The sequence below is a fragment of the Python bivittatus genome, unplaced genomic scaffold (genome assembly GCF_059951505.1).
Source record: "Python bivittatus isolate LINGU-HERP-01145 unplaced genomic scaffold, Pbiv_v1 ctg000540_np1212, whole genome shotgun sequence".
Classification (NCBI taxonomy): domain Eukaryota; kingdom Metazoa; phylum Chordata; class Lepidosauria; order Squamata; family Pythonidae; genus Python; species Python bivittatus.
In genome coordinates, this window is record NW_028277078.1 from 109,260 (window position 1) to 134,842 (window position 25,583).

General features: G+C 42.0%; 1 protein-coding gene across 1 annotated transcript; it reads right to left on the minus strand.

Annotated features, from left to right (window-relative positions):
- Positions 1-497: 497 nt before the first annotated feature.
- LOC148214857 (C-type lectin domain family 4 member F-like) lies at positions 498-8,680 on the minus strand. Its single transcript, XM_088147279.1, has 6 exons — positions 8,662-8,680; positions 5,968-6,066; positions 4,766-4,864; positions 4,408-4,494; positions 1,669-1,820; positions 498-611 (listed from the first exon to the last, which is right to left on the minus strand). The coding sequence occupies exons 1-6, from the start codon at positions 8,678-8,680 to the stop codon at positions 498-500; spliced, it is 570 nt and encodes a 189-aa protein (XP_088003405.1).
- Positions 8,681-25,583: the final 16,903 nt, after the last annotated feature.

The window sequence follows — 25,583 nt, forward strand, 5'->3', positions numbered from 1 at the left end:
ATAATTAATTCTTGCTATTGTTTACTAAGCAGTGTAGCTGAGAAACTGAAATTAAAAATGCTGAGAGAAAAAGTAACTTGGTTGCTTGTTTGGATACCTAGTTTGAATGAAAGTAGTTTGAACAAATCTAGAGTCTTGTGCTGGCAAGTCTATCAAAAGCTCCAAACTCATTTGCTCACCTGGTGATGCTGGCATTACTTTAAGGGCATGCTTCAGTGTAAAAGCAATGTTTTTGTTTTAATGTTTGTCCCATCCAATCCTTTAATTTCTATTCCTAATCTTATTAAATTTCCTTAATTTGGCATCTTGGATTTCATGGGATCTTTCTGGTGAGATGCCTAAATGTAGGTTTTGGGAAAGTGGGAGGAAAAGAAGGGACAAACATATTCTGTGGTAGATTCTAGGTTCTGTACATGCAGATAGTACGATAAACTCTTCTTAGTAACTTTCCAAAATGTTTATACCATAAAGGCAGGAGAAAAGGTTTGTTCCTAGACTCACTGTGGGTGGTATGGTGTCTTCCCATCAATCCACTGCCAGTTTCTCTCAAGAAATTGCAACCCAATCCAGATTCCTTGATTTAACTTTTTGGACTGAGACTCTAGAAATAACTGCAAAGGACAGAATCTGAAACAAACATCTTTCTGGGGAGTTTGCTGGAGCTTGTTCTCATCTCAAAACCTCCTCAGGTATGGAACTGTATCTCTTGGGGTTTCCCAATCAAGTTAACAAGAGGGGGCAGGCCATGTCTAAAGACCTGGTGACCTAGGAAGGGTCACACAGGTTGAATTTGGCCCTGGGAAGAAGGAAGAAAGAACAAACCCTGGGCAATGGAACAAAAATGGAAGACTTTTTGAAAGGGCAGCCTTGCTAGCTGGGAATTGGTAGTAAGAACCATTTACAGGTTGAGGGAGGGTGCAACATGTCACAAGGAGGACAGAAAGGGATTTGGGATGCCTCTGTTGGTGATGTCACAATCCAGGACTTGTGAGAATAACCACATTCCCAAAGCAAGACATTGTACTGGAGCAAATAGCATAACTTCCAAATAACTATAATTTTGCCACTACTCTCCAAAGAAAAAGAAAGAGGGGAGAAATCTAGGTACATTTGAGGAGTTTGCATAGCATGACATTGTGTTTCAAATTTATGATTAATAATTTAGGGCCCTATTCCCATGACACACCCAACTAGATTAATGGAGGCCGAATAGTGGGTCATAAGAACTCCAAAAAGGGTTAACTAAGCTGGTCAGTGAACTCCCAGGGGATTAGGTTTAGACAGCCTCAGGTTTGCATGGGCATAAACAGCCCCTTCAGGAACTGCTGGAGTCTTAATTTTTTCCTCTCCCAAGAGTGAGACAAGGTCCTACAAAAAGGCCTCTCTCTTAGGGTCTCTTCTTCTTGTGGCTATGGGACATGGGGGGAAATGGATAGGTCCTGTTTCCTGTCTCTGGCATGTGGAACCCTTGGACCTTCAATTTGGGAAAAGAAAAAGGGAAGTAGGGCAGAGAGTGCCAGCCTCCCCACTTCCTTTCCAAGAGTTGGGAGGTTGAAAAGCAATTCCAGATCTGACTGGGAGACCCTTGAAGATCTGGGCTGTGAGATAAGTCCTTCAGGTCCCGAGACCAATGATTTTTGTTCATTAATCCTCCGATGTTCCACTTACCTCTACCTGGGGATGGATGACAATAGCCAGTGTTGTGTTTATTGATTCACATGTCTTTTTGGCTTCATAAAATGTCATTAAGTCAGAAAAGACATAATAGAGACTGCCGCTCACCACTGTCCACCTGTTATTTATCATTGCAAGGGTGTTGTCTTTGAACCATGCAAGGAACAGAGAAGGAAGAAATTTATTTATTGGAAATATGCTTGTACAGTAGGATTGTTTAGACATATATTTACTCAGACTCTGCATCTGAACTGGAATCCAGCTGATTGTTTTGGATTAGATCTTCATTTCCCCAAGGGAGAGGGATGGGTCTGAATCTATTCCACTGAATTACTTGATGCTAGCAAAGTTGCATTTCCCATCTGTTTCTCTAGAGCTGGGTACTGCGGAATGTGGGCTTATGACAGCAGCATTATTGTATAGGACCGTGCAACATTTCAGATTCAAAAGGAAAAATGTGAGCCGGTGTCATGTGGGAAAGCACCTGTCATCTGGCAGCAGTGACGTAAACCAAGCACAACTTTCCCCAGGATTGCCCTCTGGCTATGGAAGCGTTGTGGCCAAAACCTGCTCACCTAAAGCAACCAAATCGCTTTGAAGATAGAACATAATTTTATTAGCAGGCACACAGCATATGCTGGGCTCCAGCAAGGCTTTGGCACATTGCTGAGCAGCCCTGAGCAAAAGCAGAGCCACGCTTGCACACCCTTGGCCTACTATGTATATGGCAAAGGCAAGACAAAGAAAAAGGCAGACAGAGTGGAAATCGCAGCATGACGTTGGAAGGCTTTCGATAAACCCTTCTGGGTGGCTTCTTATGATTTATCCCTTCCCCCTAGATCAGCATGCTAGCCATGCTATCTCTGAGACCCTATCGGTGAATATTTGGTTTACTGGGCCAGAAGTTCCCTAAAAAAAAAAGTTTGTATTAAAAGAAGATTTTGCAAAGATTTTAATAACTACAGAAACATAAAAGGAGAAAAAGAAAGAAACCACAAAAGGGTAGAAGAAAACGTGAAGGATAACAAGAACGGAAGAAAAAGGAAGAGCTCTAAAGAAGCGACTTCCGATCTTCTTTGCAGTGGTTACCGACATCGCAATAACCATCTCCACCCTCCCATACCGCATCTCACGGTTCCCATAAACAAACCTTTTTCATCAACAAATCCGGAAGTTACCAGTTCCTTTTTATCCACTTTCAGCAAGAAGTCCATAAAGGGTTTCCAGCCTTTTATAAAAGTAGTTGTAGTTCCCCCCTTAATCGAACGAGTCGACTGAGCCGTTCCCGCAAAGTCAGCCACCTTCCCAATCCATTCCGCCATTCAGTAATGGTATTTCCGGCATTTCTTCCCTCTTTGCGCATAGAACAGCCTCGCTGCAGTTACCATAACGAGACCAGCCGTGCATGAGCCTGGGCCCAAAGTTCCTGACTGTTTCTTCTCTTGGGGCCAGTTGAACTCGCTGTAACAAGGGCACTTTAAGGAGTTCATATGTGGGGTGGGGAGGGATATCTCAGAGGTTTGGTCGTGAATGCAGCTGACGTGTGTATGGGGGCGCGGGCGCCATTTGCCACCACAGAAGGCAGCCACCCACTCCCAGAAGAAGACGGAACTGCTTTAGGGGTTGTTGAAAGATGCGTTGTGAACACTCCCAAAGGCTCTCAAGCATCTTGTACCCAACGAGTCCGAAGCAATGCACAGTCCTGGCGTCAGATTTGATGAGCCAAGGGTGAAAAGGTCATGTGGATGGAGAGATGCTTAGCAGGCTTGTGTGAAGCTTTGGTTTGCCAACGATTCGGTCAAATAATCCCCAGGAATCTAAACTTTGAACTGAATCAGTTCAAGGAGTTGAATTGCTCAGGCTGCCTTCAAAGAGATTTGGAGATTTGATAGACTTCCGTGTACCTCTATTTATGAAAGGGATCCATTCTGACAATTCTAGCTGATGAACTTGAATTGACTAGACTTGCTGAATTGAATCAGTTCTAAAGGGTGATTTGCACACTCCTTTTACAGTTTTACCATTTCAGTAGAAGAGAATATATGTAGCTCAGGGTTGAACTGTGGAGTCCTTGGTGCTCTCTGCGCTTGGTCTCTCTGAGTCTCTCCCACTGATGGTGTGACCTAGCTGGGTAATGAAACATCTGCAAACAAACAACCAAGCTCGGAGAGCGCCAAGGACTCCACAGTTTTACCATTTTCTCCCCATCACTCTGCCTCATTATTTCCAGCTGTTCACTCTGCACAACTTATAACCAATGGCAGCTTATCCCAATCTCATCTGCTATTTATTCACTTCATATCTTGGATGACAAGCCACCCGCCTCCTATAAGCAGATGACTTTCTGAAGAGAACTACTTGTACCCCTGCAGAGCTGGTGCCTTCTGCCTGCAAAGACTGAGTTCCCTTGGGTGCGTGCCAAATACACTATCATCTGTGCAAGGTGTACCATGGAACCCCTTCTGTGTGAGAGGTCCTGCAGTATGGTAGACATTTTTAAAAAAGCAATTGCACCCCGGTAGCAGCGGAACCAGCAGCACAGAACAGTATCTGTTGAATTAAGAACACATCCATGAGACACACACAACTTACTACTGGACATTTTTAGATGGCCAGCTGCCCTGTGGTTGCTGTTGTATTCATCTGAGTCTAATTTTCTCTCTAGACATTGTGGCATCCTCAGTATCTATAGTTGCAGGATGTTCCACCCATCCCATACTCAGAGGAACTTACCAATAAGAGTCTGTACTTTAGCCCTTTCTTGATCTACTTGGACCACTTGATGTATCAATCTTTCAGCTTCATTAAGGATGTCAAAATCTAGGTGGTTAGCAACAGTTCAGGTCAGGAACATTTTAAGCACCCTTTAATCCCAACAAACCTCAAAATAAAGGGGGAAAAAAGAGGCTGGAAATTTTTAGTCCATTCCTGTGAGATCATATGGAGGTTGCTTGGCTGGGGAAGCAGACAATGAACTACTTTCAGCTGCATCATTAGGACGTTGTACCAGTTGCAGAAAAACTTTTTCTGAACACTGGGGATAAATGTTCCAGGTAGGATCAATGCTCCCTCCCTGCAATTAATTGCTTACCTTTCAGTGTTTCCATAGATTCATTGCGATGTACAATAAAATTTCGAATTAACTTCATGGCATCAGTGTTTTGTGTGATATGGAGTGAATACAAATAATCTAATATAGAAGACAGTAAAACAACAAGAAATATATGTATGTATGTATGTATGTATGTATGTGTATGTATGTATGTATGTATGTTACTGTTAGGAGAGACTGGCTCAACATACACTTGTCTGAACTGAACGTTCTTCATATTCCCACTTGGGGCTGGAACTAAGAATCTTGGAGCACTTGCAAAGAGCTTTTACACTGTAACTACACTTTTTCTTCTTTTTTGCTGCCTTCAGGCTGGTCTCAACTCCTGGTGACTGCCTGATTAAGTCCATGTACTTTTCTTGGCAACACATTCTGAAGTGGACTGGCAGTTCCTTCTTCCTAGAGCTGAAAGGGAGTGACTGACCCAAAGTTCCCCAGCTGGCTTTGTGTCCAAGGTGGGACTAGAACTCATGGCCTCCCGTGTTTTAGCCTGGTCCCTTTAATCACTGCTCCAAATTGGCTCTCATCACTGCATTGGGAAGAAGCCATTCCCAGTCAGAGAAAAAGGCATTCTTTCTAACTCCTGTTGAGCCCCCACTGCTGATAAAAAGATAGAATTGGGCATTTGGGGGACTATATACTATAGCTGACAAATACCAGTTGTTCTGTTTTTTAAATGCCAGGACATTGGAGACTTTGGACTGCATATTGACTCTTGCATCATGGATAGCCAGGGCAAGAGTATCCCCCTTTCCTTCCATGACAGCTCTGCAAAGAAAAGCATTTCCACTCCTGGTTACTTTTCAAGGTTCTTCTGGGTTCAAGGGCTTCCCTCTCTAAAGAATTCTGTACAGAGCACACGAGCTTTAAAAGGAGGAAACTCACACATGCAACATTGCAACTCTTAGATGCATGAAGTTCAGAAGTTGGGGAACTGGGATCAAGAACTCTGTGTGGGCTTTTTATGACACGAGACCCTAGCTTTGGCTGATGAAGCACTGGAAAAGTCCAAGCAGATACTGGCATGACCTAAGTGCCCCGATTTGAATAGGTGAGATGTCATCACTTGCATTACAAGCAGGCACCAGTCACTGGGAGGTGAAAGAGCCTCAGGGAAGGTTGGTGGTACCCTCCATTTTGAAGAAGTTTCTATGAAGACATTGCTTTACTGAAGAACTCACATTTTGCATATATTGCTGCTGAACTGGAAATCATAGCCAAGCACAGGAAGCCCAAAATCCATTTATGCAAGTTGGTACCCCAAACATCAGACGTTCTTTCTAGGAAGATACAAAAGAAAATGATCCTATTACTCTCAGCAGAACCCTCTTTTATCAGTTTCTTGAATGCTTCCCTGCTTCTTCCCCCAGCAAAAGAGGCTTCCATGTTGTTTTTAACTGCAACTGTAGCTTCTGTAGAGTTTCTTCGAAATTTCTTTAGACTAATTTCTTTCAGTGTGTCTTAGAGCTTACATTATTGTTAGGAAGGGATGGAGATGTAGTCCTATTTTTGGCTTTTAAAAAATAAATCCAGAGGATAAATTTTTTTATAATATTTTCCCTCGGGATTTAAGGAAAATGTAGACAGCCATCAAGGCTGTTGAAGCTTGGGAAGATGCTTATGCAATGAAAAACAGGACATTTTCCTATCTTTGGCTGCATGGAAATGTGAAACAATAAGAGCACTGAGGTGGATGTAGCTGTTTTCATCATTGACAATCTTTAAAATGTTTTATCTCATTTCACCATTTTTTAAAAATTGTAAACTGCCTAGAGGCTGGGATTGGGGTGGCATGCCAATTGTTGTTAGTAGCTGAAGAAATATACCTCATATTCCATCACTGGAGAATTTCACAGACATTTCCTTCTTTGAAAAACAACATTAAAAAAAGGTATGTTCAAATTGGAGGATTGTCACTGGGTGACTTTTAGAACTGGAGGGTTATTTTGGTTTGTAAGGGTAGCAACTGACCCAGAGAAACAAGACAGTGAAGGTTTTTATGCCTTTTTACTATATACAGTGAACCTACTTACAACACACAGATGCAATGCAATTCAGATGTCAGGTTTCCTCCTAAATCTCTCCCCTAGAGACTCTTCCCCCTCCTGGTAACTGCTTCACTTCCTCCCCCTTCACTCTGCCTCCCTCCCGTTTCTGAGCTTATCAAGAGAGAGTGAAAAGAAAGGAACATGCTGGATTTGCTGCTTGTGTGCTCGGTGTCATCTCCTCCACTGGGGAAGAACCTGTCTCAGGGTCTTCTGCCCAGTCCTTCCCCAGAGCTTTCCAATGACAGTCATCTCTCTCCTTCCCATTTTGGGCCTTGGATGGAGATGTTGTCTCTCTGGGATTTCACTTCCCTTCTTCCAGGGAAGCCATCCATGGATTCTTCTTCTCCCTCCCCAACCAGGAACCGACAATGGCTCCACACACTCAAATAAGTTTACTTTCCAGGCTTTCTCCCCAGCCACCCCATTTCACAGTCCTCTCCTCTCCTCTCTCTCCAATTTTGGATCAGACCAGCAGCATGTGCCCCAGCAATGTGTTAGAAGGTTGGGACATATAGGCATTTTATATATATATATATAGAGAGAGAGAGACATTTTAGATATTTTGTAGACATTTTGGATATTTGGACATTTAGATGTTTTAAACACTTGCCTTTACCTGCTTGTGTAACATGAAGTAAAAGCAGGCCCAGCAATATGCCAATATTCCCTTTCCTGTATGTATGGTTGACCTCACAGTAATTGACCTTATTTAAATTATCAAAAGGTTGCATTCTTAAGGGTGTGACCTTCAACACTTCTCAATATCTCAAGGATGTGATAATTGCTCTCATGGTTTGTTTCTTCCTGACTGGAAAGAAGACACTTCATGTGAGCAGATAAATTATCTTGACTTGATAGTTCTTTCCTGTTCAGATGACCCTTCACAAAGAGAGATAAGCGGTCCTGACCTTGTTTCTTAGGGATGTAAATCAGGACAGTGCCCGGTGAACAATCAGAGTGATAAAGGATAGTTTACATATGGCTGTAAACACTCAAGGTGATAGAAATTAGTTTACATACAGAAAGGAAGAACCTTATTTGGCATCAGAGAAAGGGGTCCTGGGTAAGGGGAGGAGTATGGATCAAGGTAACTGGCTTTGATTGGATCAGAAAGTCATGACATCTTAACGTGGGTTTGAATGTAACAGAAGGTATATAAGGTACTGTGGGGAGGGGGCCCAGCGCGGCCGCCCACCTAACTGCCTGCTGTCATTGCTTCTGCACTTGGGTGAAGAATAAATCTCCTAACTTCATGCAATTCGTCAGTGTCTTTACTCCCGGCTCAGAAACGGACTTGGTAAGATAACTTTTTCTTCCAACAAATGGATGAGATAGGTATCCCCCCCTCCAGGGCTCTAGTCCCCAGTGACTATATACCAGGCTGGACCAATGGGACTGCTGTCTCTACATCTCCCCACAACAGCCCTGGCTAGCAGCCCTCGTGGCAGCACAGCTGCACTTCAAGCTAAAACTGAGCTTTTTTTGCCCTTTTCTCTCTCTGTTTCCTGACTCACGCCAGCACTATTCCAGCCGTGCCAGGCCACTAAAACCTATATGCCACAAAGATAATCTTTACATGTGGGCAGGGGGCGAGGTAGGCAGCAAAAGTGGTAAGAAATATCATGTTCATATCCTAATGAAGAAAGTTTGCAAACATTTCAGCAGCTCTACCATAGGAATCAGTCTGGACAGCCTCTATCTAGCTCTCCATCCAATGGCTACTGGCTCAGGCCTGGACTCCAGAGACCTATAAGGTACAATGTTTTCTGTTGTTGCCCCTATTCTCTGGAATGACCTCCCCTGATATATGACAGGCCCCAACTCTACTTGCCTTCAGGAAAGCCATCAGGACCTGGCTCTTCCCCCCTCTTTTGATTGATATGTTATGGTGCTTGGTTGCCATTTTATATTTTGGATTTTATATTTATGTATTGTACATGTTTTAAATATATACATGGTTTATTGTTTTTGTGCTGTAAGCCACTGTCCTATGCCTGATCCGTTTTTTTCCCCCTCCTTCACAAAGTGGAGAGATTGCTTAAATAAGCTATCTCTTCCTAAGCAGCTTTTCTCCAGGGTGCAGCTCTTCCCCAAGAAGGGTTAATCACAAGCTCCAATCTGTGACCTAAATTAATTAACCAACACCCTCTGGCAGGGCTTGCACTGCTGCCTGGAATTGACAAGATCCCTGCCTTGACCTTAAGAAGGTAATAGCTGATGACTTTCATCTCCTGAGTGGCTCATGGTTTGCAGCTGCCAGCAGGCTAGGCAAACAGCTGGTGCTATTGCATTCTTCTCAGTGGGAATTCCCTATTGTGTGGCTCATTACTCACTTACAATCTCTTCCTCTCCAGTGAATGCTTAAAAGTCTGTGAACTGTTTTGACTGTTCAAGATTTCTGCATAAATATGACCTAAAACATGATCTGTTCTCCACACATCCTAAAACTACATAAAAGAACCAGATTAAACTAATGAATTGAAAACTTCACACTTGTTCATTTATTTCTTGAGGAAAATGATCCAAATCTACACACGTGTGTGGCAAAATATGGGAACCTCTAGAATAATCAGTTCATTTGGGATGATATCAGGCGTGAGTGTTGGAGGTCCGGCCTTATTTAAAGAACAGAATTCTGGATATTCGTTATCAAAGTCTGATCTTCACAACACTGGGATGTGGAAGATAGGACATTTCTTTTCTTTTTTTAATATAATTTTTATTGAAGAAATTTTTAACAAAGTAAAAACCATAAAAGAAAATAAAGATAATAAAAAAAATAGTAAATAGTGAAAAAATAAAATAGAAAAAGAAATAGAAATAGAAATAAAAAAGAAAAAGAAAAAGAAAGAAAAGGAAAAGGAAAAGGAAAAGAAAAGAAAGATTATAAAGAAGCGGCTTCCAATCTTCTTGAGAGTAGTTAAAAATACATTTATATTTTGCCCTCCCCCTCTAAAGTTATAGCATAATTTCCTTTCTTTCATAAGGTACTCTTTCTGATCTTCAAACCCACAAATTTCCACTTCATTTTATTCTTTTTTTCAGCAAAAAGTTTCCAGTCAGTGATAAATGTAGTTGTTGATTTTTCTCTAATCCAGTGTTTCTCAACCTTGGCAACTTTAAGATGTGTGGACTTCAACTCCCAGAATTCCCCAGTCAGCATGCTGGCTAGGGAATTCTGGGAGTTAAAGTCCACATAACTTAAAATTGTCGAGGTTGAGAAACACTGCTCCAATCAAACAAATTAATTTGGCCATCTCTGCTAGTTCTGTCATCTTCACCAACCATTCCTCCGTTGTGGCTTGTTCAGAGTCTTTCCAGTTTTGGGCATATAATAGTCTCGCAGCAGTAATCATATATAAACATAATCTTCCATGGCTCTTTTCTAACTGGCTGTCCATTAATCCCAGCAAGAAAAGATCAGGTTTCAACTGAATGTTGATCTTTAAAATTCTTTGTATCATTATATGTATTTGAACACGGAAATTTACAAGTACACCAGGCATGATAAAATGACCCTTCAGGTTGTCCACATTTCCAACATAAATTTGAAGCACCTTTATACAGTCTAGACAATTCTTTTGGAATCATATACCAACGGTACATCATGTTATAAAAAAATTATTTCAGGTTAAAACGTAATGTAAATTTCAATCCTTTTAACCACATAATTCCCCACTGTCCCATCAGTGTATTGTGTCCAAAGTTCTTCGACCATTTTATCATGCAATCTTTCACTTGTTTTTCTTCCTTTTCAAATTTCAATAAAGGTTTGTACATTTTGGCAATTACATGTTCATCATTTGTACATAGTTCAACTTCAAATCCTGTCTTCTGCCGCTCAGCTCCAAATGTCCTATTATCTACCTTAAATCTTTCTCTTAACTGTGCATACGAAAACCGTTGAAAATTAAATCCCTCTGCAGCCAATGGCTCTTTTGATTTTGTCTTATATTCTCCATGTTCCTGTTCTAACAACTCTCCATAAGTTAACCATTTTTCTTAAGTACTATTTCTTTCCAGTAAAATACTTCTTGTGCTAAGACAGTGTTTTTGGGAACAGTCTGGCTTTCTATCTGTTCCATATTCTCAATATGGCACTTCTAATATGATGATTGTTAAAATCTATATTAACCTTAACTTTATTGTACCATAGAAAACCATGCCATCCAAACCTCAGAGCATGCTCTTCAACTTCTAAAATTCTCCTATTTCTCAGCAAAACTCACTCTTTCATTCAAACTAAGCAGAAGGCTGCAAAATACAATTTCAAATCAAGCAGTCTCAATCTCTTGTCTCTTGTTTTTTAAGTTTGCTATTATGCTCTTTGAGATATCCCCTCATAAAAGCTTTACTTGTGTCCCAAACCATTCTTCTATCTGCTCCTTTATTAAGGTGTTTATCAAAGAATTCTTTTAACTTCTTTTCACAGTCTTCCATTACTGTTTCTTTCTGCAACAATGTTTTGTTTAACCTCCACCTGAAGGAACTGATTTTCCTTTTAACTACTAAAGTCACTGGATTGTCTTTGGCAATATCTCCACTTTGTGAGCAATTAGTAGCCAAATTCTTAGATATCCAAAACATATCAATTCTTGAAAAAGGTCTGGGACTTTCAGAAAAATAAGTATATTCTTTTGCATCACCATTTTTGTATTTCTATGCATCTACCAGCTCCAAATTGTCCATCATGTAAAAAAAAAAAATGGTACTTTCTCTTGTGTTGTTTTAATATCTTTCTCAGCAGTTCTGTCCTTTTGTGGACAAATTATTCCATTCCCCTGTTAAACACCAATTTTCATATGGTAAGTCCATTAATTTATCCATAAGTCAAATTCCTCCAAGCCGACGTGCAGGATTAATCAAGAGTTATTGGTAACGCTTAGTTGCATTTATGGCTGCCCAAGGCGGCATACTAGTTATGGAAGCAAAGGTTCATGTACTTTTGCCAGACAGAAATATGTAGCTTTGGATCATTTCCCTCAATAAATAAATGAACAAGTATAATGTTTTTGACTCATTTCTTTAATTGGGTTCTCGTTATCTAGTTTTAGGAGTTGTGTGGAGAAGAGATCGCGTTTTAATTCATATTTATGGAGAATCATTGAAAATTCAAAAGAGTTCCCAAACTTATTTTGTAAAAATAATTATTATTATTTTAACTCAATAGATGGTTATGAAAATACACTAAGGGGAAACATAAAGAATGATGAAGAGGCTGTGGATGACAAAAATATCACATATCGGAGAATGATGGCTGCAAAAAATAAGAACATATGAAAGATATTGTATACAATGTATAGAGGAAAAAAAGACTGCAAAGAATGTATTCAAAGAAAGCAGGGTACAGTTGAAAAGATGAAGAAAATTTGAAGTGTCTTGCTAGAAATAAAATAAAGTTTTAGAAATGGTTGAAAAGGGCTAAAACAGGAGCTTCCAGCAGAGTGAATGGAATTCAGAATACAAGTGATGAAATGACTTCTGTTGAAGTTTAAAAAAGGAAACACTGGAAACAGAAGTTTAAGGTTTGTATGGGAAAGACAACGATATGCCAAACTGAAAATCACGCTATGAAAGACCAACTAGTTGTTTTTGACAGAGGAAATGGAGGGAATGTTCATAAGGTATAAATAAATGGTAAAAAATGGAATATTTATTAAAGATGGAAAAATGGATAGAGAAACATTAAGTTGTGCAAATGCTGGTACAAAGGTATTGGGTAACATGGTCTATGGCAAGGAATGAATGTTTTTCTGTGTGTGTGTGTGTGTGTGTGCGTGTGTATGAAAATTGCTATGTATAAGTACATAATTCTGCCCACTTAGTTGTATGGAAATGAGAGATCGTTATGTCAGGGAAAACATTGAATCCAGTGGGAATAGATTATTTATATGTGGTAAAACAAGAAGAAAAAAGGTGAAGAATGAATGTAGACTGAATACAAAACCTGAGTGACCAGTGCATTGAGGGGGTTACATTACATAGAGAGAGAAGAACAGAGGATTGAAATACAAAACAGATAATGGAAGAAAAATGAATCATTTGAAAGGAGGAGGAGGAGGAAGCCCAAGATGGTTGGGGTTGGATGGAATTGATGCAGTTCTAAAAAAGGGCGAGGCAGGAAGTTTGAAAGACAAAAGGCGATGAACCAGTTGTTAGATGGATGTGGTGGATGGTCTGCAAGGATAAAAGCATATGCAGTGGCATAGTTTTGATGCCTGTGATGTTTAGTTAGAGCCCCTTTTCTCTTATCTCTTGCCTCTAATTTCTTTTGCATGCCACTTTGTACCCTTTTCCTGCTCCTTGCATTGCATGAGATTGGGGGGCAAACTAAAAGCCCCCATCCCCGGTCCCTCTTCCCAGGGAACCCCAAGCCCTGCCTCAGCTGCAGGGTGTCCAGTTGAGCCGCTGCGCCCATGACAAGAAGCACTTTCCCAGGGAAGCTCTTCCCTGTCAGCTCACGTCTGTGACACAGGAAGAGGGCTGAGGAGCAATGAGAAGCTTGGGAGAAGATCAGAGCTCTGGAAGGGCAAAAAGGGAATTCCCTGAAAAGAAATTCCGTTCTCAGAGTAGTGCCCGTTTGCTTGGTTGAGCTGCTCCCTCACCTCCTAGTTACACCCTGATGGCCTCCCTGATGTCGCTAGGCACACGATGTGCTCTGTCCGGTGAAATCCTGGCTGGTTCTACCTAATCCCATGCATGTTCTCTTTTTTATAGACATGTGCAAATGAGAATATGCATGGGATTAGATAGAACCAGCCAGGATTTCACTGGACAGATTGTTGTTGTTTAGTCGTTAAGTCGTGTCCGACTCTTCGTGACCCCATGAACCATATTGCGCCAGGCCTTCCTGTCCTTCACTGCCTCCCTGAGTTTGCTCAGTTTCATGCTCATTGCTTCAGTGATGCTATCTAACCATCTCATCCTCTGCCGTCCTCTTCTCCTTTTGCCTTCAATCTTTCCCAGCATCAGGGTCTTCTCCAAAGAGATCTCTCTTCGCATTAGGTGGCCAAAATATCTGAGCTTGAGCTTCATTATCGATCCTTCCAATGAGCAATCAGGGTTGATTTCCTTTAAGATTGACTGGTTTGACCTCCTAGCAGTCCAGGGGACTCTCAAGAGTCTTCTCCAGCACCACAGTTCAAAGGCATCAATTCTTCGGCGCTCGGCCTTTTTTATGGTCCAGCTCTCACAGCCATACATTACTACTGGAAAAACCATAGCTTTGACTATGCGGATCTTTGTCGGCAAGGTGACGTCTCTGCTTTTTAATATGCTATCTAGGCTTGCCATAGCTTTCCTCCCAAGGAGCAAGCGTCTTGTAATTTCATGGCTGCAGTCTCCGTCTGCGGTGATCTTGGAGCCCAAATAAATGAAGTCTGTTACTGCTTCCATTTCTACCCCTTCTATTTGCCAGGAATTGATGGGTCCAGATGCCATGATCTTAGTTTTTTTAATGTTGAGTTTCAAGCCAGCTTTTGCACTCTCCTCTTTCACCCTCATCAAGAGGCTCTTTAGTTCTTCTTCACTTTCTGCCATAGGGTGGTATCGTCTGCATATCTGAGGTTGTTGATGTTTCTCCCTGCAATCTTAATTCCGGCTTGTGATTCTTCCAGCCTGGCATTTCTCAGGATGTACTCTGCATATAGGTTAAATAAGCAGGGTGACAGTATACAGCCTTGTCATACTCCTTTCCCTATTTTGAACCAATCGGTTGTTCCATGACTGGTTCTAACTGCTGCTTCTTGTCCCGCATACAGATTTCTCAGGAGACAGGTAAGGTGGTCTGGTATTCCCATCTCTTTAAGAATTTGCCACAGTTTGTTGTGATCCACACAATCAAAGGCTTTTGCATAGTCAATGAAGCAGAAGTAGATATTTTTCTGGAACTCTCGTGCTTTCTCCATGATCCAGCGAATGTTGGCGATTTGATCTCTAGCTCCTCTGCCTCTTCGAAACCCAGCTTGTACATCCGGTAGTTCTCGGTTCATGTATTGCTGAAGCCTAGCTTGTAGGATTTTGAGCATAACCTTGCTAGCATGTGAAATGAGTGCAATTGTGCGATAGTTTGAGCATTCTTTGGCGTTGCCCTTCTTTGGAATTGGAACGTAAACTGACCTTTTCCAATCCCGTGGCCACTGTTGCGTTTTCCAAACTTGCTGGCATATTGAGTGCAGCACTTTAACACCATCATCTTTTAGTATTTTAAATAACTCAGCTGGAATACTGTCATCTCCACTAGCTTTGTTGTTAGCAATGCTTCCTAAGGCCCACTTGACTTCACTCTCTAGGATGTCTGGCTCAAGGTCAGTGATCACACCAGCGTGGACATCAGGGACATTAAGATCTTTCTTGTATAGTTCTTCTGTGTATTCTTGCCACCTCTTCTTAATCTCTTCTGCTTCTGTTAGGTCCCTGCCTTTTTTGTCCTTTATCATGCCCATCTTTGCACTAAACGTTCCTTTCATATCTCCAATCTTCTTGTAGAGATCTCTAGTCTTCCCCATTCTATTGTTTTCTTCAATTTCTTTGCATTGTTCATTTAAGAAGGCCTTCTTATCTCTCCTGGCTATTCTCTGGAAATCGGCATTCAGTTGCTTATATCTTTCCCTTTCACCCTTGCTTTTCGCATTCCTTCTTTCCACAGCTATTTGTAAAGCCTCATCAGACAGCCATTTTGCTTTCTTGCATTTCTTTTTCTTTGGGATGGTTTTAGTTGCTGCCTCCTGTACAATGTTACGGACCTCCGTCCATAGTTCTTCAGGCACTCTGTCTACCAAATCTAATCCTCTAAATCTATTCATCACCTTCACTGTGTACTCACAAGGAATATGATCTAAGTCATACCTGAGTGGTCTAGTGGTTTTCCCTACATTCTTCAATTTAAGCCTAAATTTTGCAGTAAGAAGCTCATGATCTGAGCCACAGTCAGCTCCTGGTCTTGTTTTTGCTGTCTTTATAGAGTTTCTCCATCTTTGGCTGCAAAGTATATATCCAGCTCTCTCACTGGACAGAGCACATCTTTATAGACGGACTGCAACCCCGCCCCTCTTTGGGTCGGCCATACACCCCTTTGTGCCTCGAGGGCATCTGTCCTGGTCTCCGGTTCAAGCGCACCCCTAAAATGTTCTGCTACAGCATAACCCTGCTGAAGGCGCAGCCACATGGGTTGGGACGCCAAGAAGAAAAGCCAAGGTTGACTGCGCTACCTCATGCAAGAGAAATGTCATCAAAGGAGATTGACTTCAGAGCGTGTCCAACTGCCAGCCAAGGTCTATAGTTTTCACTGCCCTTCCCCAAGAAACCAGTTCTGTGAGACCACAGGACCAGGGGAGCAGGAAGGAGTACAAAGGATGCCTTGCGTCAACCTATTTGTGCAATGGTTATTTTATTTTATTATTTTGAAAATTGTATGGTCACCTATCTTACACCTTAACAATCAATAATTGTAGGATATCATAATTTAAGGAGTAATAATTACACTACAGTATAGGCTGCTTGACTTCATGTATAAATGACATCTAGGCGTCCAAATTATAATTATGATATAGATTTTAATTATTATTATATCTAAGATTTTTAATTAGACATGTGCATTTTTAGTTGTACTGGTCTATGACTGTAATAAACTGATCGGTCGATTAATATCTTACACAAGATAATCCTAAGCAGCTCAAAATAATAATTAGTAAAAAAGTAAAATAAATAAAACCAACCAAATCCTAAAGTGCTGTAACATCCCATAATCTTTGCCTAATTTGCTGGGCTCATTTCCTAGCCCAAAGCCTGAGAGATGAACACATTTCAGAAAACAAAAACATTTCTGACTCACCTGTTCCCTGGTTCAGGGTTCTGGCTTGCCCTCTGATCCTGCCTGCTCGACAGCCTTGACTCCCCGTTCCCAACCTTTTCTGAAACTGTCCCCCCCCTCCAACACGCACAAATCCTGACATACTTCAGGACCTGCAGCTTGCTTACCTGCTGGATGGTGTTCTCTTGTCACCTTTCCACGCACTTCCTCTGTCTTGATTTTCCCAGCCTTCTTTTGCTTAGTTTTTGGTGCTATAAAACCACAGAAGAAACTTTGGTTATTTGGAGACACTGCACACCTGACCCTTTTTCCCCCCTAATAAGTATTTGTTTTACTAGGAAGAGGACAGGAAAGAAAACTCAGCTTGGTGAATGTAATATAATTCATCATTATATGCAATTACTTGTCCATTCTATGCCCAGAATTATATAGATCCAATTATATGTCGAGTTATTATCTTAACTAAGTATGATGATTTCTTCATGGCATGTATATGGCTTCATCTTGGCCTTCTTCATAAAAAGGGGAAACATAGAACCCCTGCCCACTAGAGATGCCCATCTTCTGAAGGGCTGGGGCCATAACTCAGCAGATCAGCTTTCTGACCTGCTACAGGGTTCAGGAGGCCATCCAGTGAATGGATGGCACTGTTAGAAATGGTGGAGCTACAAAAGTTGTCCCTTTAAAGGTGGGAATAGGAGTGGTTAGCTTCCTAGAAGATAAAACCAAGAAACACATCCTTTATTTTATTTTATCTGTTCATAATGACTGCAGTTTTATAGAATGTGATGGCTTACCTTCCTTCAATAATTGGCTTTTTTCTCTGTCCTCCATTTTTATTTCTCATATTGAATAGATTGTTTTTCCTGGATTTTTTTTTTCCTGTGAGGTCAGATATGGAATGGAAAATTAAAATTATGCCTTTCTGAGAAATGCATTATTCTGATTGTATCTTGCCTTTTAATCCAGAAGGCACTCGAGGTAGAGTGATGTACCTGACCTGAGGTCCAGAAGTGTGGGTCAAAGAGGCCCCTGTTAGCTCCCAAAATTCAACCAGACCCTTATAAACTGAATTTGCTCAGTGAGAGACTATCTGCTTTGCATGCAGAAGAACCTGGAACAAGATTCAGAACAGCTCCCTTTGCTTGAGGTTCTGCACAGCAGGGGCCAGAGAGGTTAGACTACAGTGATGCGACTTTGCATAGTGTTACCTCATCAGAGCAAGCTTCTTACCTAGTCATGACCCTGTTGGGATACCATGGTTTTATCTCCCTGTTGTTCAACTCCTTCTTGGGGCTTCTCCTTCCAACAGCTTCAATTGTTCTTCCTGTTTAATGCTGAAGGTTCCAGAACTCTTATAGTTCAGTGTCTGCTGCTGACCGACTGGGGCTGGTGGGCAGCCCATCAACACAATGTGTTGGAGACAAAAACTCATGAGTACCACAGCTCCCTCTCCCTTCTCAGCTGTTTTTACAATGAGGTTCATCCTGGTTCATTTGTCAGTTCAGTCAAGACCATGAACCCAACACTCAGTCTTCAAAAAGTTTAATTGTAAGGGTCTGCTTCCAAGGTGAAAGACCCCCCTCCCACCACCAAATATAGGCTGTGTACAGGCTATTTTACAGGAACAAAGAGACTCAAATGACAGATTATTGGTTACAAGTTAGGTGTCTAGCAACTCTGTACCTGGATACAGATGAAGTCATGGTAAAATAAGCATGAGTATTAAAAGAATATGCACTAAGCAATTTCTTATCTCTGTGCTCAGCCAATACCAAGTGTACAAACTTCTCTACTTTCCTTCATAATGCAAGCTTCCAGAGAGCTGAATTAGAGGAAAACACATATCAAATTGCCCTGTAGACTAATACCATCTATCTCTAATAATGTCTATCTATATGGGCCAGCTGGAAAACACAACTCCCCTTCCCCTTGAAGTTAAATAACAAGGGAGGACTTTGCTGGAGGTTTTGTCTTTTGAATCTCTTCAGGAAGATGTCTTCCTTTCCTTCCTCAGATGTGAGGAAGGAAAGGAAGACATCTAAGACTGCCTCTCCCCCAAGTGTAGCGAGTACTTAAACAGAAAATGGGTGCTAGGTTTTCATTTTAACTGGCATGGCCTCAAGGAAAGACTTGCTCGGTTTTCTCCTGTGGAAGAATTTAAGCCATTTGAATATTAATAAATGATTTAAGCATATATCTACCTGCTCTAGAAGTAAGCAGGTACATAAGGATAGTTTCTATATTTGTGGCTAGGCTTCAAAAGGAAGTTGAAGCTGGTCACAGCAGCCAAGGCTAGCTAAAGCTGTGGTTTGACATTTAGAGGGTAGATTTGGCAGGCCCAACTTAGAAACTCATGTCTATTTTAAAACATTGACTTTTATACTTAATTTGTAATCAATCATGTTGATCGTCTTCTATTTCCATATTGCTTGACTAAGTTTCTGATGCATCGGGATCTTGCCCATAGCTTGTTACTGAGCATGCCCATGTGGGCGTGGCCTGGCTTTGCAAACCCATCACAAAGTTGTAGTGGGGAGCCACGGGCCCTTTAAATCACAAGCCCGCCTCCTGTGCCCAGAGGGCTCACCTGACCCCTGAGGGCCAATAAAAGGAAAGAAGGGGCTCTGTCAGGTTTGGGGTGGGAAGGGTTTGCGTCGTGAGTGTGTGTGTGTGTGAGAGAGAGAGAGAGAGAGTTGGCTGGAGCCCTGTGGGTGACCATCGGCTGGGAAATTAGGCCCTTTCACTGCCCCCCGCTTCGCTAGAAGCCAGTTTCTCCCTCCCGGTGCCCTCTGGGGAACCAGGAGAGGATGGCGGGGGAAACCCTTATCCCGCCTAGCTCTGGCTGAACCCAGGGAGGGAAACCGAACAAAAGTTAGGGAGTCTGCTGGGGCAGGGGATCGAAGGTCAACTCAGGATTGAAACAAAAATCAACTTTAGGAAACGTGTCAGAAGAAGATAAGGATCTACGCACAAAGTGTTGGGGTTGTGAAATGTTATTACAAAACCCATGAGGAGGAGAGAGGATTCATTCCTACATCATGGGTAGTCATGAGGAGAAGAGGAGGAAAATGAGGGAAACAGGAAAAAGGCCCTCCAAGCCCCTCCCTCACAAGGCCTGGTTGAAACCCCATATTTTGCAACACAAGCAGTTAAAAAGAGAGGAAAGACGCAGCCCTCCCCCTTGCCATTCTAACAATAGCTAAGTCACGCCGTTTCCAGCCTGGCCTGAGGTAACCCCCTCATGGTTGGACTCCCTCGCCAAAGACACCCCAAACCCTTCCCGCCAAAACCTGGCAGGCCCCCTCCTTTTCTTCTATTGGCCCTCAGCGGTCACGTGACTCTGGATGCACCTATCCATGGTTACTTTGCCCTCACTTTCTTTCCCTTCAGACTGACATCCTTTGTGGAAGGACCGCCTCCCCGAGCAGGTTATAGGCCCTTGTGCTCCTTCTTCCCTCCCTTCGTGGCCGTCGTCAGGACGACCCAGCCGCCAGTCAAACAGCAGCGGCCAATCGAACAGCAGTCGTTAGGCAGGAGGTGAGAAGGAGGGAAGGCAAGATGGCTGCCTGGAGCTCTGCCGCCACAGGCCTCGTGAGGAAGAGGCCGAATAAACAGTCGAAGCTTGGGAGCCAAAGAGGAGATTAAAACTCAAAGATAGACTGCCCTGATGAGGAGAGGCAACTGAAAGGAGGCAGCAGGGGGACAACCAGGGAGAGAGAGCGGCATTAGTTTTCTTCCCGCAGACAGGCATGAGGGAAAAGCTCTTCCAGCCGTTTCCCTCAGCTGGAGCAAAGATTCAGAAGAAGAGGAGAGGAGCCGAGAAGCCCAGCCAGGAACAAACAGGGAGAAGACGTGGAGGAAAAGTGGAGACTTTGACAGAGCAGGAACAGAAAGCCGGAACCGAAAAAGATCAAAGGCGGATCGGACTCTGTGGAAAAGGGAGTACGGCTCTGCAGAAGCAGTCAGGGATGGAGACCGCAAGAATACAGAGGTCAGCAGGAAAGAAATATATTGGAGATACAGAATGGAAAGGTGCGAAAATAGAGTGAAACTGGACTTTAAAAAACATAGGGTAGGTAGAACCTATAGAAAGTAGGCAAAATAGAAAATAGTTTTATTTTTAATTCCTGCACTAGTTGAAGGCATTTATAATTGATCATTCTCCCTTTTTGTGTTTGCACGCTTTCTTTTTGGAAAATAAAAGTCTCCCCCAGCCACTGGAGGAAGATACAAAAGAAACCCCAACCAGCTCTCCAGTTTTCCAGCGCTTTGTGTCTCTAGAGCCCGTGTCAATCTGGTTATTGGCGGTTCAAAAAAAAAAAAAAAACCCCACAAAATCCATCCATATGTTTTCTCTGTCCTGAATATTCTTGATTATGAATTGGATCCCACATAACACTAATTCTGGGGGATCCTAAATGCTATAGGTTTTTAAACAGATTACACATTCTAGAAATCCAAGTATCAAACTGTCACTAACAACCAATCAGTACAGTTTATTAAATAGATTTTGTGGTGAACAGTACAAGAGGAATCAAATAATAGACAGGTGATGATTTACAGGAATGTACAAATATTTGAAGCTAGCATGTAAAGCAATCAAATAAGAAGTAGTAATACTCTATGAAACGTTAGCACGTTATTCAATTCAGGGAGAGAAAGGCATGGAGTTCAGGGAGTAATACATTCAATTCATGGGAGAAAGACGAAGCAGGAATTGAGGGAGAGGCTTGGAAAGGAGGGGAAGTTTCAAGAGATGATTATTTTTGCTTGTTATGTAGATGTCAATAACGATATCTTTGGACACAGTCTGGGTTTCCATTTATTCCATATTCTTAACAATGTGTTTCTCAGTTGATGATTCTTAAAATCTACATTTACTTTCACTTGGTCATGCCATCAGAAGCCATGCCACCCAAACCCAAACCTCAAATATCCATTCCGCAGAAGAAGCTTTTTATAGAACAGAAACAGCAGATAAAGAACGATGGTGAAGATATGAGGATTTATTAATTCAAGATAAGGAAGACATTAAGATGAAGAGAAAGGAGCAATTGGCAGCAGAAGGAAGTTCTTTTCAATGGTTTTCTTATAATCAGATGAAAGACATCTTTTCTTATAATCAGGTGAGAGACCTAGGTGATCATTTCTGTGGAATTCATTACCACAAGTTATGGTGATGTACATGAAGCTAGATAGGTTTAAAAGGGGCTTGGAGGGCAGATCTCTTAAGGGCTAGTCTTGAAGACTTGGCTTTATCTCTCAGTGGGGAAACCAGCGTTCAGATACTAGTTGTAGGGGAACAAAGTTAGAAGCAGGGTTGCAAGCATCTCCAAAGTTGTGGGGTTGTGAGAAACAAGAAGTTAAATTAGAAAGACCCTTAGTGTGGTCTACAGGGCTATTCTTATACCACCCTGTTCACCCACAGATGCAGCCTCTCATGGCCTTTCAAGATTAGGGGCCTAACAGAAACTCTGAAATCCTGAGGCTTTCAGTTTTTGAAGTTCATACTCGATAGGGCATAATAAGTTAGGGATTTCAGATGCTTTTAAAAGGAAACCTAATACCAGTGCCACTATTTCTGGGGTATTCGGCCATCAGGATTGCTTGTTCCTGTGGGCTCATCCAGTTCTGGGAAAAATCACAGCCATTTGTATATTTTCCCCATGTTTGTCAGTGGTAGATTTCCAAGTCTGCCTTTGGATTCAGCTCTGAATTCAAAAGCAGAGCACTTCATCTTCAAACGAAGTGGTTGGGCCCTTCCACTAACTCAGGAAACCTCAATTTATGACATCTGAATAAACTGTTTCGGATGGTGTAATGTATATTTTGTCAAGATAATAAGGACAAGCAGGAAGCTGGTAGGAAAAAGAAAGTTGGCAAAATTTGGTTCACACGATGCATTTCAGTGCAGCTGGATTTGGTCACAGAGAACATAGAATCAAATCCCACCATCTTCAGATAGCTAGTAGACCACTGCTTATTTGGCTCCATCTTACAACAGAAGGATTTGAACTCAGCACAAGGGGCATCATGCCAACCAGATTTCATTTTGCAGGGTGGAAGTACAACAATGCAGGATTTATTGTATCCCCTATTGGGTTGTCCAGTAGCCCAGTATCTGGAAAAAGAAAAAGCCATACTCATCAGTCCCTACTAGATACATTTTGAAAGTTAAATAAATATTCCCCTCTTTCTCCTGCCACCAGCTCACAATCACAATGGGTTATTAATAGGCTAGATTTTTCTGTCCATATGAAATAGAAACTTGTTACTGGCAAGTCACAGAAGGACATGAGGGAATGTTTAAAACTCAACATCAGGTCCTTAGGGACTTCTGGTGGTTGAGGGTAAGAGTAGATGTTAGGGATTATGTTTTATCTCGTCATGTCTCCCGCAGAACAAAATCTGTTCCGGGAAAGCCGACTGGCTTGCAGCCACCTCTAGAGACAACTTCATGGCCTGGGACACTATATCACTGGATTTTATTACCCATCTTCCCCCAGTGCAGGGATGTACCAATGTTCTGGAAGTAGTGGATTTATTTACAAAGTTGGCCCATGTCAACCCTTGCAAGCGCCTCCCAACAGCTCAGAAAACAGCACAGCTCTTTTGGGACAATGTTTTTAGATAGAGCAGATTGGCCAAGCATGTCATTTTGGACCAAGGAACACAGTTTACATCCAAATTTTGGAAGGCTCTTTTCCACTGATTAAAATACATTTGTCATCCTTCCATTATCCAGCATCTAACAGAGAAGCTGAGAAAATTAACCAATTATTGTAAAAATATTTAAGTTGCTACATAAAAGATCTTAATGTCCCTGGTGTCCATGCTGGTGTGGTCACTGACCTTGAGCCGGACATCCTAGAGAGTGAAGTCAAGTGGCCCTTAGGAAGCATTACTAACCACAAAGCTAGTGGAGATGACAGTATTCCAGCTGAGTTATTTAAAATACTAAAAGACGATGGTGTTAAAGTGCTGCACTCAATATGCCAGCAAGTTTGGAAAACGCAACAGTGGCCACGGGATTGGAAAAGGTCAGTTTACGTTCCAATTCCAAAGAAGGGCAATGCCAAAGAATGCTCAAACTATCGCACAATTGCACTCATTTCACATGCTAGCAAGGTTATGCTCAAAATCCTACAAGCTAGGCTTCAGCAGTACGTGAACCAAGAACTACCAGATGTACAAGCTGTTAGGCAGAGTGGAGCCATGCTTACATTCCACACCAAACATACACACCAGCGTTAGAGAGATTTAAAGAATGCAATGTCTTTCTCTTGTTCTCCAAAGAAATCCAGCCAGAAGGTATAAAACATATCTGGTTGTTTATTGAGAAAAATAAAAACTACATAAAATACAAGTTTCATGCAAAACATATAAAAATCACTTGTTCTCATTTATGTGGCATCCAAGACCTAAGAAACACTTATCCAATACACAAGTTCAACAAAGTCTCTAGCCAAAACTTCTCAGAGAAGAGGTACACTACTTAGTTATTAGTTACAACTACATAACCTATAAAATGATTGCATGATGACTAAAACCCTACTAGCACTGAGGCATACAATCACCCACAATTTATTGGGACTATGCACCTCCCCTTGGGTAACTAGCATGAAGACGCCAATAAGTGGCAGTAAATAGCAGTATACGTGCAAACTAGAAGGCCAATGTAAGTGGCGTGACTTCTACAGCCATAACAATGTGTTTGAAGATAAGCAATTTGTTCTTCTTCCCATGAGAATATCCTAACACAAGCTGGGTTTCGAAGAGGCAGAGGAACCAGAGATCAAATTGCCAACATTCGCTGGATCATGGAGAAAGCACGAGAGTTCCGGAAAAACATCTACTTCTGCTTCATTGACTATGCAACAGCCTTCAGTTGTATGGATCACAACAAACTCTGGCAAATTCTTAAAGAGATGGGGGTACCAGACCATCTTACCTGTCTCCTGAGAAATCTGTATGTGGGCCAAGAAGCAGCAGTTAGAACCAGTCATGGAACAACCGATTGGTTCAAAATAGGGAAAGGAGTACGACAAGGCTGTATACTGTCACCCTGCTTATTTAACCTATATGCAGAGTACATCCTGAGAAATGCCAGGCTGGAAGAATCACAAGCCGGAATTAAGATTGCAGGGAGAATCATCAACAACCTCAGATATGCAGATGATACCACCCTAATGGCAGAAAGTGAAGAAGAACTAAAGAGCCTCTTGATGAGGGTGAAAGAGGAGAGTGTGAAAGCTGGCTTGAAACTCAACATTAAAAAAACTAAGATCATGGCATCTGGACCTATCAATTCCTGGCAAATAGAAGGAGTAGAAATGGAAGCAGTAACAGACTTCATTTATTTGGGCTCCAAGATCACCGCAGACGGAGACTGCAGCCATGAAATTACAAGACGCTTGCTCCTTGGGAGGAAAGCTATGGCAAACCTAGATAGCATATTAAAAAGCAGAGACATCACCTTGCCGACAAAGATCCACATAGTCAAAGCTATGGTTTTCCCAGTAGTAATGTATGGCTGTGAGAGCTGGACCATAAAGAAGGGTGAGCACCAAAGAATTGATGCCTTTGAACTGTGGTGCTGGAGAAGACTCTTAAGAGTGCCCTGGACTGCTAGGAGGTCAAACCAGTCAATCTTAAAGGAAATCAACCCTGATTGCTCATTGGAAGGATCGATAATGAAGCTCAAGCTCAGATACTTTGGTCACCTAATGCGAAGAGAGATCTCTTTGGAAAGACCCTGATGCTGGGAAAGATTGAAGGCAAAAGGAGAAGAGGACGGCAGAGGATGAGATGGTTAGATAGCATCACTGAAGCAATGAGCATGAAACTGAGCCAACCCGGGGAGGCAGTGAAGGACAGGAAGGCCTGGCGCGATGTGGTTCATGGGGCCACGAAGAGTCGGACACGACTTAACGAC